This window comes from Urocitellus parryii, chromosome 13 (genome assembly GCF_045843805.1).
Source record: "Urocitellus parryii isolate mUroPar1 chromosome 13, mUroPar1.hap1, whole genome shotgun sequence".
In the NCBI taxonomy this organism is placed as follows: domain Eukaryota; kingdom Metazoa; phylum Chordata; class Mammalia; order Rodentia; family Sciuridae; genus Urocitellus; species Urocitellus parryii.
Window position 1 is genome coordinate 12856022 of NC_135543.1, and position 16174 is coordinate 12872195.

The window sequence follows — 16174 nt, forward strand, 5'->3', positions numbered from 1 at the left end:
TTTATACCAATTATCCCCACGGCTTCCTCGAGCGACACGCTGAACCGGCTCGGTGGGGTCGACCAGTAACTGGGGCAAAGTCGCCTGTCCTCTAGCTGCTGCCCATCACCTCTGCATCCCCCGTCGCCCGGAGGAGCGAACCACGCGCGCCCCATTTCAGACGAGGAAACGATGGGAACGAGGAAAACACTCCGGAACAAAGTCCCCAGAGGTCTTGGAGATGCCTTTTTCGCACAGACGTCACGGAGTGGCAATGCGAGAAAGGAGTCAGATGAGCCAAAAACTCATCGTAAAGTTTAAGAATATGGGGTGGGAGAAGGAAAAAAAAGGAAAGAAGAAAAAGACCTAGCCAGCGCGGTCACTTCTCCGGCTCTATCGGACGCCAGCCAGCCCGAAGGCCTGAGCCGCAGTGCGCCTGCGCCACGCCTGACTTCCGCCAGACTCGATCCGGCTTCAGGGCTGCCTCTCCCCATCTCGCGAGGGCCGGGGCTGCAGTGAGACGCGTACAGTGTGACTAGAGAGAGCGCGTGCTGATGACGAAAGCGGACGTGCTCCGGTCGGAGGTGTGTTCATAGCCCGGAGGGGGCTCGGGATTGCGGAAGTATCGTGAGGAGGGTCCGGCGGCTAGGAGTGTGGAGGGTTGTTTTGCTCGTTCCCGAACTGAGGCGGCTGTTCTGGGTCCGAGAGCCCCAGCCTCTCGAAGTTTGCGGCTGTTACACGGGCTTCGCCCCTGTTGGCGCTTCTCGCCCCGCGTTACTCAGAGAGCCACTTTGGATCCCCGCCATGGCATCTGCTGGGGCCAACCTTCAGGTATCCCTTTTCCTCTCCCGCCTCTTTCCGAGAGCCGGAGCCGAGGGGCGGCGCGAGCGGTGGGGTTGGGGCGAGGAGGAGGGAGGAAGCGGCCGCGCCCTGGCCGGGCAGGGGCGGGGCGCCGGGGAGCCGCTGGTGGGACCCTGGAAGCTCTGCCACCCGGGGGTCCCCGGCCGCGGGCTGTGGGAGACTCCTGAGTTGGTTGGAGCTTTAAAAGACGAGACAAAACAGCCTCGAAGCAAGCTGGGCAGGTCTCTCCAATAACTGCCAGGAAGAAAGTAAAAGCATAATTTTTGCAAAGCACTACTTGGACCAGTTCAAAATAGGATGGTTGTGGCTCTCTCTTACTTTCTTATAAAGCAAAGCCCTTCTTTTTGAGTTTGTTTGACGTAAGTAGAAAAATGAGAACGGCCCTGGAAGCTGTGGCTAGAGCCAACTTACATAATTCATTGAACATATGTGTTTATGTGCACGCTCCCAAATGGCAGTATGTAAGATCAGCAAGTATTTTTAAACTTTTGTGGCTCCACTTCTCCAGGCCCAAGGTAATGAGCACAGTGTTATGTACATAAATGATGGGCTACTAAAATTGTAGATTCAGTCGTTATGGAATTCTTTGAGGAAAAAAAAATTCTGTAAGAGTGCCTTCCATCTTCAAAGGATCTGTGATTTCAGTAGGGTTTCGAATGTGGCTTAGCCTCCAGGATTTCCAGCCTAAAAGGTCAGTTTGGGACAACAGAATAGCATGAAATATCTATATTGAATATCTGTCTTGGACTTACACTAGTTTATCAAACAGACAGCAATATTGATTGACTGTTACAGATGTCAAATGGAAAAGAACTCCTTTACTCAAAATAATTGGTCCTGAGCAAAGAGCACTCACAGTAGACCTATTTTAAACAGAGATCAAGTTTTTACCAATAAATAAATAAATAAAAGCAAGAGGAGACTGGTTTGCAGCTCTTTTCTTGAAAATCTTCCTTAAAATATGAAAATAAATGTTTTATATTTTTTCATAAAACGTTGCAATTGGAACTATGACTCATTTCTTAGAATAAAGAATAAAGTGCATAAAGGTTGTTTGTTGGATGTTCTCTAGTGAATCAGCTAGAGATTGACATTCACTGAAGGTATAGTGACTAGTGATAAACAGGAAGGATGTTGAATAGTTTTATTAGGTGTTGGTTCAGGTGTGCTTTCTCAGTTAGCCTTTCAACCTTCTAACCTAGGAAATTTGGATGCAGAAGAGTCAAACAATGAAGAACTCTCCCACTGAATGAGACAGAAATCCCTGTAGCCAGATACTACAGGGAGTGCAGACAACTAAAAATCAAAATTATGAAATAATTTCATGATACTATAATAGAATCATAGGTTAATGTGGAAATGTAGTGTGGAAGAGCATATCTTACTCTTCTGAGATCAAATGAGGAATGCTTCACAGAGGAGGTGATGTGATCATAGAAAACAACTGTAATCATCTCCTGTATGTTTGATGTGATCTCATGTAATCCCCAAAACAGCTCTTCCAGGTGAATATTATTCCAGTTTCACAGTATTAGAAACCTTAGCTTATTAAGGTTTGTGTGCCCAAAGATGTGATTAATTAATTAGTTAAGTAACTAGTTAATTAGTATTAAGGTTCTTTTTTAATCCAGATCTGTCTACTTACAAGCCTGGCTATTTCACTACAAAATTCTGCCTCCTTGGATGTTTTCCCAAGGAGATAAAAAACAACTTATGCACTCAGTAGTGTAGTAAACTTTGCAGAGGTTGGAGGAAACTGCAGGTAATACAATATGAAATAAAACTCCCAAGTTGACTCAGTCCCTAAATATTTATTATGTCTACTCTGCCATGCATTGTACTAAGTCCTGGGAAATTGTAAAACATATCTATCATTGGTGACCTTACATGGCTTATGTGAAAACAGACATATTAAGTGGCTTAAGATACAGTGTGATCTTTGGAAAAATGTACAGGAGACAGTGGGAATCTATTAAGTAATGTAGGCTGAGCCATCTTAAGGATATTGGGAAGGCTTTGCAGCAGGAGGACAAGTTCTCAAGAAGCTGGAATGTCACAAGGGAGAGTATAGAGTATACTGTATGCATACAGAGGCATGCCACCGAAGTCCATTGGGGTTGTGCCAGTAGTTAGTATGATGGGAATTCAGTGTGCAAGGTCAGAGGCACAGGCCTGAGGAGGTATGCCATATCATGAGGAGCCTTTTGTGCCACACATAAATGGTTGGTCCTCATCCATGGGGAGTCATAGAACAGTTTCAAACCATGGAGTAGCATGCTCATACTTTTGATTTAGAATTAAACTATCATTTGTATGTGGGGGTGGAGTAAACGTGACTGGAAGCAAGCCTGGTACAAGGAAACCAGTTAGAAGGCAGAGGCCTGTGTGATGGGACATAGTAACTGACCAGATTAGTGTTGTACTTATTCGAATAAAGAAGAAAGGCTTGATCAAAGGAGAATAATCTTATATCTATAGTAAAAAAGTGAGGAGGGAGGAGGAATATGGGATTTCTCCCAGCTTTCTGGATTAGATATCTTGAAAGGGTAGAGTTGGTTCTGGGAATACAAAAAGAGGGGTATGTTTAGGGAGATGCAAAAATAAATTTAGTTCTGAACTTGCAGAATTTGAAGTGCTTGTGGGGACTATCCAAGAAAAATGCCCAGTGAGCATTGGGGAGTTATTAGCATAAAGATGGTAGCAGAGGTTGTGGACATAGGGAATCCCATCTTGGAGAGCTTACAGAATAAGAAAAAACAAGGAGTAAGGCAGAAACTCTGGGTTGTTGAGGTTTAAGGAAAGAGCAAAGGGAGCCTGAAAGACTCTAGACCAGGGTGAATGGTGTGATGGTCAGTCAGAAGACACTGTTAGGTGTTTGTTCTGGTGTTCCGCACGAACCTTGGGAATCAGCAGGCAGAACACATTGCTGTGGGAGGAACAGGATATCAAGAAACCCAGATGAACCTGGGGTACTCTTTGGGATTTTGCAGTGGAGGTGAAGAGATGGTAAGAGAGTCAGTAAAGAGGAATCTAGGAACTGAAGAGAGTTGGTTATTTGAATTCTGTAGATATTAGTCTGAGGTAAGATTTAAACATTTTTCTGCAGAGGAGAGACCTAACCAAAAAAAAAAAAAAAAAGGAAAATTGTAGAGTGGCATATTACTGATGGAGTAAATGTCAGAGTGGAGGGGGGGATGGATTCTGTAGCATAGAGAAAGCATTAGTATTGTCAGACAAGGAACGGGACATTTTTTCTTCTGAGACATGTAATTGTAGAATTTACCATTTCCCAGGGTTTTCTAAGGTAAATATACCATGGGCTCCTAACCTGAAAAGGACAGTCCCAGATGTTCCCTATCTTGATTCTTTCATATTGATTGACTGGACCATGACTGACCATGGGGTAATGAAGTCACTGTTTTTTGCCATCCCTCTGTGCCAGACTCATGCAGAAGTGAAGACAACAGACATAAGTAACTCCTGTCCTTATGGAGGTTACATTCCAGGGGGATAACCAAGCCAAAAAAAAAAAATCACAGAAGCAAAACCCACTTATGCGTACAGGTAAACATTTGGATGAATTTTAAACATAGGAGCAATGTGAACAACTGTGTTGGAATAAATGGAATAAATTTGGTAGTCAGCCTAAAGATTATCGGTGTTAAATCATTGAGACATCTTACTTAGGGAGGGAGTAAACAAGTGAGTCCCATCGCAAACACAGAGGAACATATTTCATCACATGCCAGGAGGATGATCAACAGAGAAGCTGCTGGAGAGGTAGAAGAAAATCAGGAAAATGGGGCTTGGGGATCAGTAGAAGACAGTCAAGAAGGAAATGAGAAACTATGGAATACAGTCAGGTCAGGATGAAGCCAGAGATTGTCTTTGGGTCTGACACCATAGCCTTGATCTGAGCAGTTTTATTCATATGATGAGGGTGTTTTACTCAGCTTTTTTGCTGTGACTAAAGGATCTGACCAGAACAACTATAGAGGAAGGAAAGTTGAGAGCCCACAGTTTCAGAAGTCTTAGTCCATAGAAGGCTGGCTCCATTTCTCGGGTTCAGGATGAGGCTGAGTATCATGGAGGGGTGTGTGGCAGAGGGAAGCAGCTCACATCATGGTAATCAAGAAGCAGAGAGAGAAACTTCACTCTCCAGATACAAATATATACCCCAAACCATGCCCAATTCCCACATCCTCCAGCCACACCCTACCACTTTAGTTAGTCCCATCAAGAATTAACTCACTGGTTAGGCTAGGGATATAATCCAATCATTCCTCCAAACTTTCTTGCATTGTCTCACATGTGAGCTTTAGAGGGGCACCTCACATCTAAATCGTATCAGCGGGGAAGAGAATAGAGGCTAACCCCATGTGATTTGGGCTCTGAAAAGTAGCAGAGAAAGAGAACTAAGCTGAAGGGTGTGTTTCGAAGGAGGCATTTTGAAGGAGGGCTATTTGTGTGCTTTCAGAAATATCCAGTGTAGAGAAATTGTTAGAGATAACAAGAGACAGAATAACCAAAGGGAGGGAGATTTTTTTCACTCATTCAGCAATTTGAGTACCTACCTTCTGCCAGCACTGTTCTGAGGCTCGGAAGCTCCAAGTGAGGCTCGGAAGCTCCAAGTGAGGCTCTGTCCTCACAGAGCTTAATTAGTAAAGGAGAAGGCCTGTGAGTGAATACACAGGTAAATACAGTGATGGTGGGTAAGGGAGTGCAGGAATGAGGGGAAAGCTGGAAGCATGGGTGGAATACAGCCTCTGCTATGCAGATTAGGGAGGGCTCTCTGAATCTGCCAGCTGAACTAGGACTGGAGTGTTCTAGGAGAGGTCTGTAGTGCCCAGGCTGCCTGAGTGAAGGGGAGGTCTAGAGGGTTACAGCTAAGATCCAAACATAGCTGGGGCCATGGCCCTGTGAGGCCCTGTAGATGATGCTGCAGCATTTGAACTTCATTATTTACAGTAGGAAGCCATCAGCGGTTGCTATGTGTACTTTGGAATACAAGGGTGAAGGCAGGCTGATTGCCTCCTAGGCTAGGTGTAGTTTTGATAGATGTGATTGTGGATTGAACCAGGGTTATAGCAACAGAGATGGTAAGGATTATATTCTGAAAGAATCATTAGCTCTCCTTAATCATACTAATGACATGGTTAATTTTGTTTTAAATGCAGAATGCTAACAAAACCAAGGGTGAAATGGGGGCATTTATAAGAAGAAAGAGTTTTAAAAGTTTAGCATATGCTATTCAGTACCATAGTAACAAGTGGCTATTTAAATAAAAATTCACTCTTTAGTCACATGAGCCACAAGGGCTCAGCCATATGTGCCTGGTGGCTTCCATATCAGACGGTTACAGACATTTTCATCATTGGAGAAAGAATAGCTTCAACTAAGTAATTGTACAGTGTTTGAAGCTTAAATACCAACCATAAGAATTTCACTTTAAGCTGGATGTGATGACTGATTCCTATAATCCCAGTTATTCAGGAGGTTGAGGCTGGAGGATCACTTGGATGCACAAGCCCAAGATTAGCCTGGGCAACACAAGAAGACTGTCTCAAGAAAAAAAAAAAAAAAGAAAGAAAGAAAAAATATATATGTATGGAAAGAGTTTTGCTTTAACAATTGTCAATGTGGTATCTGACTGTGACACCACAATAAGAGCTGACTGTGAATGAGGGGAAACAAGTGGCTAAGGAAGTAAGTGACATAGCCTTTCAAAATAAGAAAATTATCATGAGAATAAGAAAGAATTTATTTCTGCTGTGTGGCTTTACTATAGAGTCTTTGGGATACATTCTTATGTGACCAGTTTCTCCAAAGCAACAGTTGACCACATGCCAAGCTCCACTTCTTACATCGTGTCTAACTTACAAAACTTGAAAATTGACCTATTTGGACTATGAAACATGCAACTACAACATTTTATCATTTCTAAAACAGTACCATTTTTTCCCTCTTACTTCTGGACAAAAGAAGCGTGCCCCAGTAGGAGACCTGTTCTCCCATTGACAAACCCCTCTATATCCCATCCATGAGCAGCTGCTTCAGAATGTAAAAGTCTTACACATGATTGTCTGGGAATTGTTTGGATGATCATTTTCTTTTTTGTTGAGTCCTCTGTTGAATAATACAGTTTCACTGCCTAAATTAACTTAGTTGGAATATTTTAATAAGTCATGCTTGTTATTCATATATGTTTGTGCATATTTTTAAAAGTTAGATAGTTTTTAATGAAAATTTTTGAGATAATTGTAGATTGACATGCAGTTAGTTGTAAAAACAATACAGAGATCCAGTGTACCCTTTACCCAGTTACATCTTGTCAAACTAGTAAAATATCCCTACCAGGATATTGACATGGAGACATTCTGCAATTCTTACTCACATTTCCTTACTTGGACTAGTATTTGTATGTATTTGTGTGCACTTTTGTTACAGTGTGGGTTTATGTATCCACCACAGTTGAGATAGAGAAAAGTTCCATCTGTAAGGATCCATCATGTTGTTCTTTTGTGACCACCATCATCTCTGTCTCTCCCACCCACCATCCCTGTTCTCTGATGTTAGTCAGTTTTTGTAGCTGTGATCAAAATACCCAACAAGAACAACTGAGAGAAGGAAAAGTTTATTTTGGCTCATGGTTCCAGAGGTTTAACCCATGGTTGACCTAGTCCATGGGTCTGGGCGAAGCTAAGGCAGATCATGGTGGAAGGGTGTAGTGGAGGAGTGCTGCTCCGTTCATGACAGCCAGGAAGCAGAGAAAGAGGGGACACTTAATCCCCTCTATTTCCCATCCAGGGGCAGTGAACCTTTCCAGGGGATGCCCCCAGTGACCCATCTACTGCTCTGGCTGTACCCTACCTATTACCGCCCAATTAATCCATTGAAACTTGGATGGACTGATGAGGTCACAGCTCTCATAATCTAATAATTTCACCTCTGAACATTTTGCATTAGCACAGGAGCTTAGAGAGACATCGCATGTCTAAACCTTAACACCTGACCAATTAACGTGTTCCCAGTCTCTAATTTTGTCATTTTTTGAGAGGTTTATATAAATGGAATCATAGCATGCAATCTTTTGGGATTGGTGTTTTTTAGTCAGCATGATTTCCTCAAGATTCATCTAAGCTGGGTGTAACAGTAGTCCTAGTAGTACTTCATGATATTGATCTACCATGGTTTGTTTAACCATGAATGAAACCGATGGAGGACATCTAGAATGTTCATGTGCAGGTTTTTTTGTGGACATAAATCTCAGTTTCTCTGGGATAAAGACCCAAGAGCCCTTTTTCATATGGTAATTGCATTTTTAGTGGTTTTTTGTTTGTTTGTTTGTTTGTTACATTGTAGCAAAGAAATTGTCTAGATTTTTCCCTTGTTCTGAGACTTTCCATGAGGCTGAATTCAAAGGTGATGGACTAATAAATTAGGCAGAAAAAAATTTCTACTCAGCACACCATTCAGGCAGTGGCACAGATTTTGCTGGTGGGTTTTAGCCAAGTTTACTGTGATAATCAGGAGTGGAAAGCAGAGCAGAAAGACTTGAAAAACTTGCAGTTTGGCCAGAAAAGTATGAGTAAAAGTGAACAATACAGACACTAAAGAAATGCTAAATACTTTAAGCAGAGACAATAAGAAACGTGGTTTATGGGCATCCTAGGAATTGGCAGGACCACACCCTCTCAGGCTCTAGGGAGTAAAAGTAAAAATTCCTTTGAGCAGAAACCCTAGAGGTACCTGATTGCCCAGGGGCACTTTGGAAATTGTTTCACTTTTCTCAGCTGCCCACATTTTTAGTTGTGTAGACCAAATAGAAACAACCAATTTCCTAGAATGGCTGTACCACTTTATATCCCCCAGCAAAGTATGAGTGGTGATCCAGTTATCTGCATCTTCACCAGTGTTTGATGTTGTTACTATTTTTTATCTTAGCTACTTTTCTTTCTTTCTTTTTTTTTTTTTTTGGTACCAGGGATTGAAATCAGGGCCACTTAACCACTGAGCCACATTTCCAGCTATTTTTTGTATTTATTTAGAGACAGGGTCTAACTGAGTTACTTAGGGCCTCACTAAATTGCTGAGGCTGGGTTTGAACTCACAGTCCTCCTGCATCAGCCTCCCAAGCTACTGGGATTATAGACATGCGCCATAGTGCCTGGCTTTATTTTAGTTATTCTAACATGTATAATTATGTTTCATTAAGGCTTGAACCTGCATTTCTGAACTTGTTAATAATGTTAAGCATATTTTCATGTAGTTATTTGCCATAATACTCTCTTTGGTGAAATGTCTGTTCGTGTCTTTTGCCCATTTTCTGATTGGATTCTTTCTTAACTGTTGTTTTTTCAGAGACCTTAAGGTAGTCTATATACTAGTCCCTTATCAGATGTTTTGCAAATGTTTCTCTCAGTCTGTAGCTTATCTTTTCATCCTTTTAGCAGGGTCGATTAGAAAACAAAAGTGTTTGTTTGACAAGGTCCCGTTTATTATTTTTTTCCTTCTGTACATTGTACTTTTGATATCAAATCCAAGAAGCACTCACCTAACCCTAGACCCTGATGGCTGTCTGTGTTTTTCTAAAAGTTTTATGATTTCATATTTTATATCTAAGTCTATGATGTCTTTAAAGTTAATTTTTGTAGAAAGTGATAGGTTGAAGTCAAAGCTTCTCTCCACCCCTTATGGGTGTCCATTTGCTCCATCACCATTTCTTTAAAAGCCTGTGCTGATAGTAGAACATTTGCCTAGCTGTGGCAGCCCCTGGGTTTGGTCCCCAATGAGAGAAACTAAAAGCCTGTCATTCTGTCATTGACTTTTGTATCATTTTCAAGATTCACTTGGATACATTTATACAGATTATTTCTCATAGAGTTTTTAAAAAATTTAATATTATAAAGGTAGTTCATGTTCATAATGGATATTTTAGAAGATGTGGAAAAGTAGAAAATGAAAAATCCATAAAGTCTTACTCATCAAAAATAAGCTCTGTTAAATTTTTCCCATCTTTTTTCTTTGTCATTTTATTTTTTGCTGCTGTTCCACATAATTGAACTTTTACTGCATATAAAAAGTTTCTGTCCCGCTTTTTAAAACACCCATCAGAAACACTTGCCATGATATTACAGATGTTTCTTCATTTAATGCTCTTAATAATCCTTTAGTATTCTGTGTATGTTACTTAGGGCTTCATTAAATTGCTGTGTAGCATCTTTTTGCTGTTAAAAATTTAAGTTTTCACATTTTTTTTTAAAGAATTCTTATGTTTAATGTCTTTGCCCGGTAAATGTTTAGGTTCAGTACTGGGTTAAAAGCTTTGGGTTTTTTTTTTAGATTCTTGGTATTTCATTGCACAGTTACTTCTGAAGGAGTTTTAGCCAATTAAATTTCTCCTGTTTCTGTATGCTCTAAATGGTGGCACTTAATTTTTAAGAATTTCCTTAAAGAGATTTTTTAGAAATAGAAAAAGCAGTCATGGAGTTTATTTGGAAAAATAAGAGGCCCAGAATTGCCAAAGCAATCCTTAACAAGAAAAGTAATGCAGAAGGCATCATAATACCAGACCTTAAATTATACTGCAGAGCTATAGTAACAAAAACGGCATGATATTGGCACAAAAATATAGAACAGAATAGAAGACACACAGGCTACCCATATAAATACAGTTATCTCATAACTAGACAAAGGCACTATAAACATACATTGGAGAAAAGATAGCCTTTTCAACAAACAATGCTAGGAATACTGGAAATCCATATATAGTAGATTGAAATTAAAGCCCTGGAACTCACCCTGCACAAAACTCAAAGTGAATCACCTTCTAAAAGAAAAAGTAGGCCCAACTCTATCATATCGGCTCAGGAACAGACTTCCTCAATAAGACTCCTAAAGTGCAAGAATTAAAATCAAGAATCAGTAAATGGAATGGCATCAAACTGAAAAGCAAAGGAAACAATCAAGAATATGTACAGAGAGGGCTGGTGTTGTGGCTCAGCAGTAGAGCGATCACCTCACACGTGCAAGACCCTGGGTTCAATCCTCAACACCACATAAAAATAAATGAATAAAGGTATTGTGTCCAACTACAACTAAAAAATAAGATTAAAAAAAAAATTCTTTTTTTTTTTGTACAGAGAGCCTATAGAATGGGAGAAAATCTTTACCACTTGCACCTCAGATAGAGCACTCGTCTCTAGGATATATAAAGAACTCAAAAAACTTTAACACCAAAAAAACAAATAATGTATTCAGTAAATGGGATAAGAAACTGAACAGACACTTCACAGAAGAAGAAATACAAATGGTCAAAAAATATCTGAAAAAATGTTCAACATTAGAGAAATGCAAATTAAAACTATACGGAGATTCCATTTCACTCCAGTCAGAATGGCAATTATCAAGAATACAAGCAACAATAAATGTTGGCAAAGGTGTAGGGAAAAAGGTTCATGCATACATTGCTGGTGGGACTGCAAATAGGTGCCACCACTTTGGAAAGCAGTATGGCGATTCCTCAGAAAACTTGGAATGGAACCACCGTGTGCTGCAGTTATTCCACTCCCCAGCATATACCCAAATCAGCATACTGTAGTGAGGCAGCCACATCAATGTTTATAGTAATTCAGTTCACAATAGCCAAACTGTGAACCGTGAACCAACATAGGTGCCCTTCAGCAGATGAATGGATAAAGAAAATGTGGCACATATACACAATGAAATATTACTCAAAGAAGAATGAAATTATGGCATTTACCAGTAAGTGGATACAACTAAAGAATGTCATGCTAAGCGAAATAAGTAAATCCCAAAAAAACAAAGATCAAATGTTCTCATGTGGATGCTAACCCATAACAAGGACATGAAAGGAAGGGAGAGGGGACAGGAATAGGAAAGACAGAATGAATCGGACATAACTTTCCTATACTCATATATGAATATACATCCAGTGTAACTCTATATCATATTCAACCACAATGGGATCAAAACTGTAATGTGTTGTACCCCATATATGTATAAATGTCAAAATAACTCTACTGTCATGATTATCTAAAAACAACAAATAAATAAATTAATTAATAAATTTTAAAAATTAGGCAGAGATGTAACTAAGTAGTAGATTGCTTGCCTAGCATATGAAAGGCCCTGATATTTTGGCACCACCAAAAATAATAATAATATTTCAAAATTATTAACTTCAAACTTTTATTTATGTTTGATGTTATTATTTTTCATCTCAAACAGAAAGCAATAGATCTTGCTAATAAAGCAGCACAAGAAGACAAAGCTGGGAATTATGAGGAAGCCCTTCAACTTTATCAACATGCTGTACAGTATTTTCTCCATGTAATTAAATGTAAGCTAAAAGTTATTTTTTTATTTAAAAACATGCAAAGGAAAAAATTACTCTATTTCATTTATAAAAATTGAAATACAAACTAGAAAATTTTGAACCATGCATTTGCCCCCCCAAACAAGTTCCATTTTCTTTCTAGTAACTATTAAGCACTCAGACTTAACTATCAAAAGTAACAGCTATCATAGTTTTTACTTTGTTTACGCAAACGTCTTAAAATGTCCATATTCAATGGAAACAGCTTTTTATTTTAATTATAGTATGCCCAAATTATATATAATTTGAACTTACTCTGTAAGCATATGCTTGGAAATAATTGTTTTTAAAAAAGGTTGGGAAACATTTTATTCATTTTTTTAACAACCTCGTATTGCACGTTGATCATGTGCCAAGCACTCTTCTGGGCACAAGAGATACAATGATGAGAGAAAAGTGGATAAAAACCACTGCTCAGGGGCTGGGGTTGTAGCTCAGCGGCAGAGCGCTTGCCTTGCACATGTGAGGCACTGGATTTGATCCTCAGTACCACATGAAAATAAATAAAGTATTGTGTCCATATCAAAAAAGATCTTTAAAAAAAAGAAAACCACTGCTCTTATGGATCTTACACCTAATGCAGTTGTATACATCAAGGTTGTCTTTTGAGCTTCCCTATTTAATCAAGAGGGCTGATGCCCAATTAAAGTGAAACTAAGAATATAGTACACAAGCTGTATGGGGGCAATTCCTTCTATCACATGTATTGCTGAAGTAGACTTTTGAAACTAGCCCTGACATTCTGATATGTAGTAAAATTACTATTGTTGGTACATATAATATATGAAATTTCCATCACTTTGTATACTCTTTGAAATAAAACTTACATAGACATTAATGGAAATGGCTAATACTGCTTCACTTCTGTTTATCTTTTATTTTTTATTAACATGAATGAAATTTTTTTTTTTGTATGTGGTGCTAGGGATTGAACCCAGTGCCTTGTGCATGTGAGGCAAGCACTCTACCTAATGAGCTGTATCCCTAACCCAACATGAATAAATTACATCTCTAATGGGGTTCATTGTGATACTTTAATACACACATAACAGTATGCACTGATCAAATTTAACTCCCCTTTATCCACATACCCCCAACCTCTAACTGCTGTTCTACATTCACATTGTTTTTTTTTTTTTTTTTAATATTTATTTTTTAGTTCTCGGTGGACACAACATCTTTGTTGGTATGTGGTGCTGAGGCTGGAACCTCGCATGCCAGGCGAGCGCGCTACCTCTTGAGCCACATCCCCAGCCCCCACATTGTTTTTCTTACAATTGGTTTTGTGTGAGACAAGCAGCTTTAACTATTTTCAAAATGTAACCTATATAATATCAAATAATTTCTTATTTTTTAACTTAAAATCCCTGTTGTCTTGCTCAGTTCTTTTTTGTATCAAATTCATTGTTTGTCTCCAACCCTTTGGGGGGAAAAATAGAAAAGAATTGATAATCATTGATTAACAGTGAGTTAGAGATGATCTTTTCCCTCTCCCCCAATGTAGAATTCCTTTGTTTAAAGGAATATGTCTTAAGAGTTTTAAAATATTTCTGTACAGAATACTAATGAAAATCTCATTCCTTTCAACAGATGAAGCACAGGGTGATAAAGCCAAGCAGAGTATTAGGGCAAAGTGTACAGAATATCTTGATAGAGCAGAGAAACTGAAGGAATATCTGAAGAAGAAGGAGAAAAAACCACAGAAGCCAGTAAAAGAGGGACAGCCAAGTCCAGCTGATGAGAAGGGGTATGTATTTCAGAGTGTTGGATTCCACTGTGTACTGTGTCTTTTAACTTTTCCTCTATGAAATACATTTCTTTTGTTGCCTGTTTCTATCAGTAAAAGTTTTGTTGGGACACAGCCTTGCCCATTGCTTTACATGTTGTCTTCCAAGGCTGCTCTGATACTGTAAAAACAGAGTCGAGTTTTTGCAATAGAGACTGTGGCTGCAAAACCTGGAATATTTACTGTTTGGTCCTTCAGAGACAAATGTTTCCTGACCCCTGGTTTAAGGGATGATACATCACCTAAGGTGACCCTCCATGACCACTTGCTAGTGATAGGGGAAGACATTTGTAAAAATGGCGTGGAATGACCTGGAATACCCTCTGACCATCATGTAAATATTGAGCGTTAAAGTTATAGGAGTGATGTGTGAGTTAAATCTTTGACCATGTGGACAAAAAGAAAGATAACTTCAGTAATATAAATAATTGTTTGGATATCTTAGGCAAAGTTTTTTGATGTGAATTTGCATTGTATTTGCTTAAATTTCTATTAAATTTGTCATTGTGAAAACAAACAATAACATAATTTATAAAATTGAAACTAATTATAAGTTATAACCCATTTTATAAATTGCAAAATTATAAATTAAAATCCATGTATAAATTATATAATTTATAAACTTTGAAACCCATTTTTGGAATATCTTCCTAGATAGGAAATACATCACTTATAGAGACAGAATTTATTTATTTGACGTGTAATATATGAATGCCTAGCTCTGTGCTAAGCAGGTGGAACATCTTCTAACCAGATCCTCTTTGACTATTTTGCTGATTGGTGCCAGAAGTGGTTCTAGGTGACACACTCTTAGGAGAAGAATGCTCTTTGCTGGGATGATTGGGACTGGTTGGGGTGAAAGCAGCAAGATTTTGGTGAGCTTTAGAGGATATCATACAGTTGATGTTCGTAGTGGCACAGGTCCCTAGATAATCCCTGCAGTTACAAGGAATGAAAGTAACAGTGCTTTAGAGACTTTGTGGCTTCTAATGTAGACCATTTTGAAGAACATGAGGATATAAGAACTAAACCTGATTGGCTGTTTCAAACTCCATAGCAGGAAATTGGAGGTTTAAAGTTTTATATTCTCCGTTGACATGGTTAGGGAACCAGGGCAGGAATTTTCTGTGACACCGGAGAATATTTTATCTTCTGCATCCACAGTATTAACAGAACAAAACTCAGATCATGATTTCATTTTGGGAATTATTGAATTTTTACTTGGTGTTTCTTACATGAATGAGCATTAATGTAAGGCAGGAACTCCAACTTGAAATTAAAATACTGGGAAAAATTCAGTGCCCAGAGCCTCCAACTCTCACTGAGACTCTCTTGCCTACAGAAATATTTTGTCTTCCTCTGTCTATTGAGGCTCTTCCAGTCTTGTTTGAAGACCCTGTAATCATCTCTCTTGTACTGGTTATTGAGGGGTGCCAGTTTTTATCCTATAATAAACAGTAGGACTCACTTTGGCTAATTTAAACAAAAAGAGATTTGTTGCTGGCTATTGCCTTATAGAAATCTGAGAGTCTGAGAATAAAGCATAGATGCCATATCACTAGGAGAGGTACCCATTATGCCATGTGAGGACATGTAGTTATGAATTCATGTGTATGTAGATACGTCATGTTCAGATCCCACTGCTGCCGGTTCCCTGCCAAGTGCTGCCAAGGCTTGGAAGCACACAGTAAGACCTCTGCCACACTTCCTCAGTAAAACCAGTGCTTCCGTCTGAAGATTTGGTCTCCATGGAAGCAACTTCCACCTTCTTAGAGGAACTTGGGTCTCATGTGGAACCCTACCTGTAAGGGAGCCTACAAAGGGCAGTTTTTTAAATAAGTACAACTTTACAGTAGAAAGCATGATGAGGGTGGTTGAAGTGAGAGTTGCGTGAATCATTCCTATCTCACCCATAACCCTACCTAACCAAGGCAATCCCATTTTGGCATAAAACCTGTCAGAATTTTCATTTCCTTTATATTTTTTAAAATGTGATAATGCCAGATGAGTGTGGTGGCACATGCCTATAATACCAACTACTTGGGAGGCCGAGGCAGGAGGATTGCAAGTTTGAGACCAACCTGGGAAACAGAGCAAGATCCTGTCTTAAAATAAAATAATAAAAAGGGTTGGGAATGTAGTGCAGTGGT

General features: G+C 39.3%; 1 protein-coding gene across 1 annotated transcript in view; it reads left to right on the forward strand.

Moving 5' to 3' along the window:
* Positions 1-682: 682 nt before the first annotated feature.
* The window catches only part of Vps4b (vacuolar protein sorting 4 homolog B), a 34872-nt gene continuing 19380 nt past the window's right edge, over positions 683-16174 (forward strand). The window contains exons 1-3 of the mRNA XM_026404636.2: positions 683-810; positions 12091-12202; positions 13829-13985. Of these exons, the coding sequence (XP_026260421.1) occupies positions 784-810; positions 12091-12202; positions 13829-13985 (296 nt within the window). The 5' untranslated portion in view covers positions 683-783. The remainder of the gene's footprint in view (positions 811-12090; positions 12203-13828; positions 13986-16174) is intronic.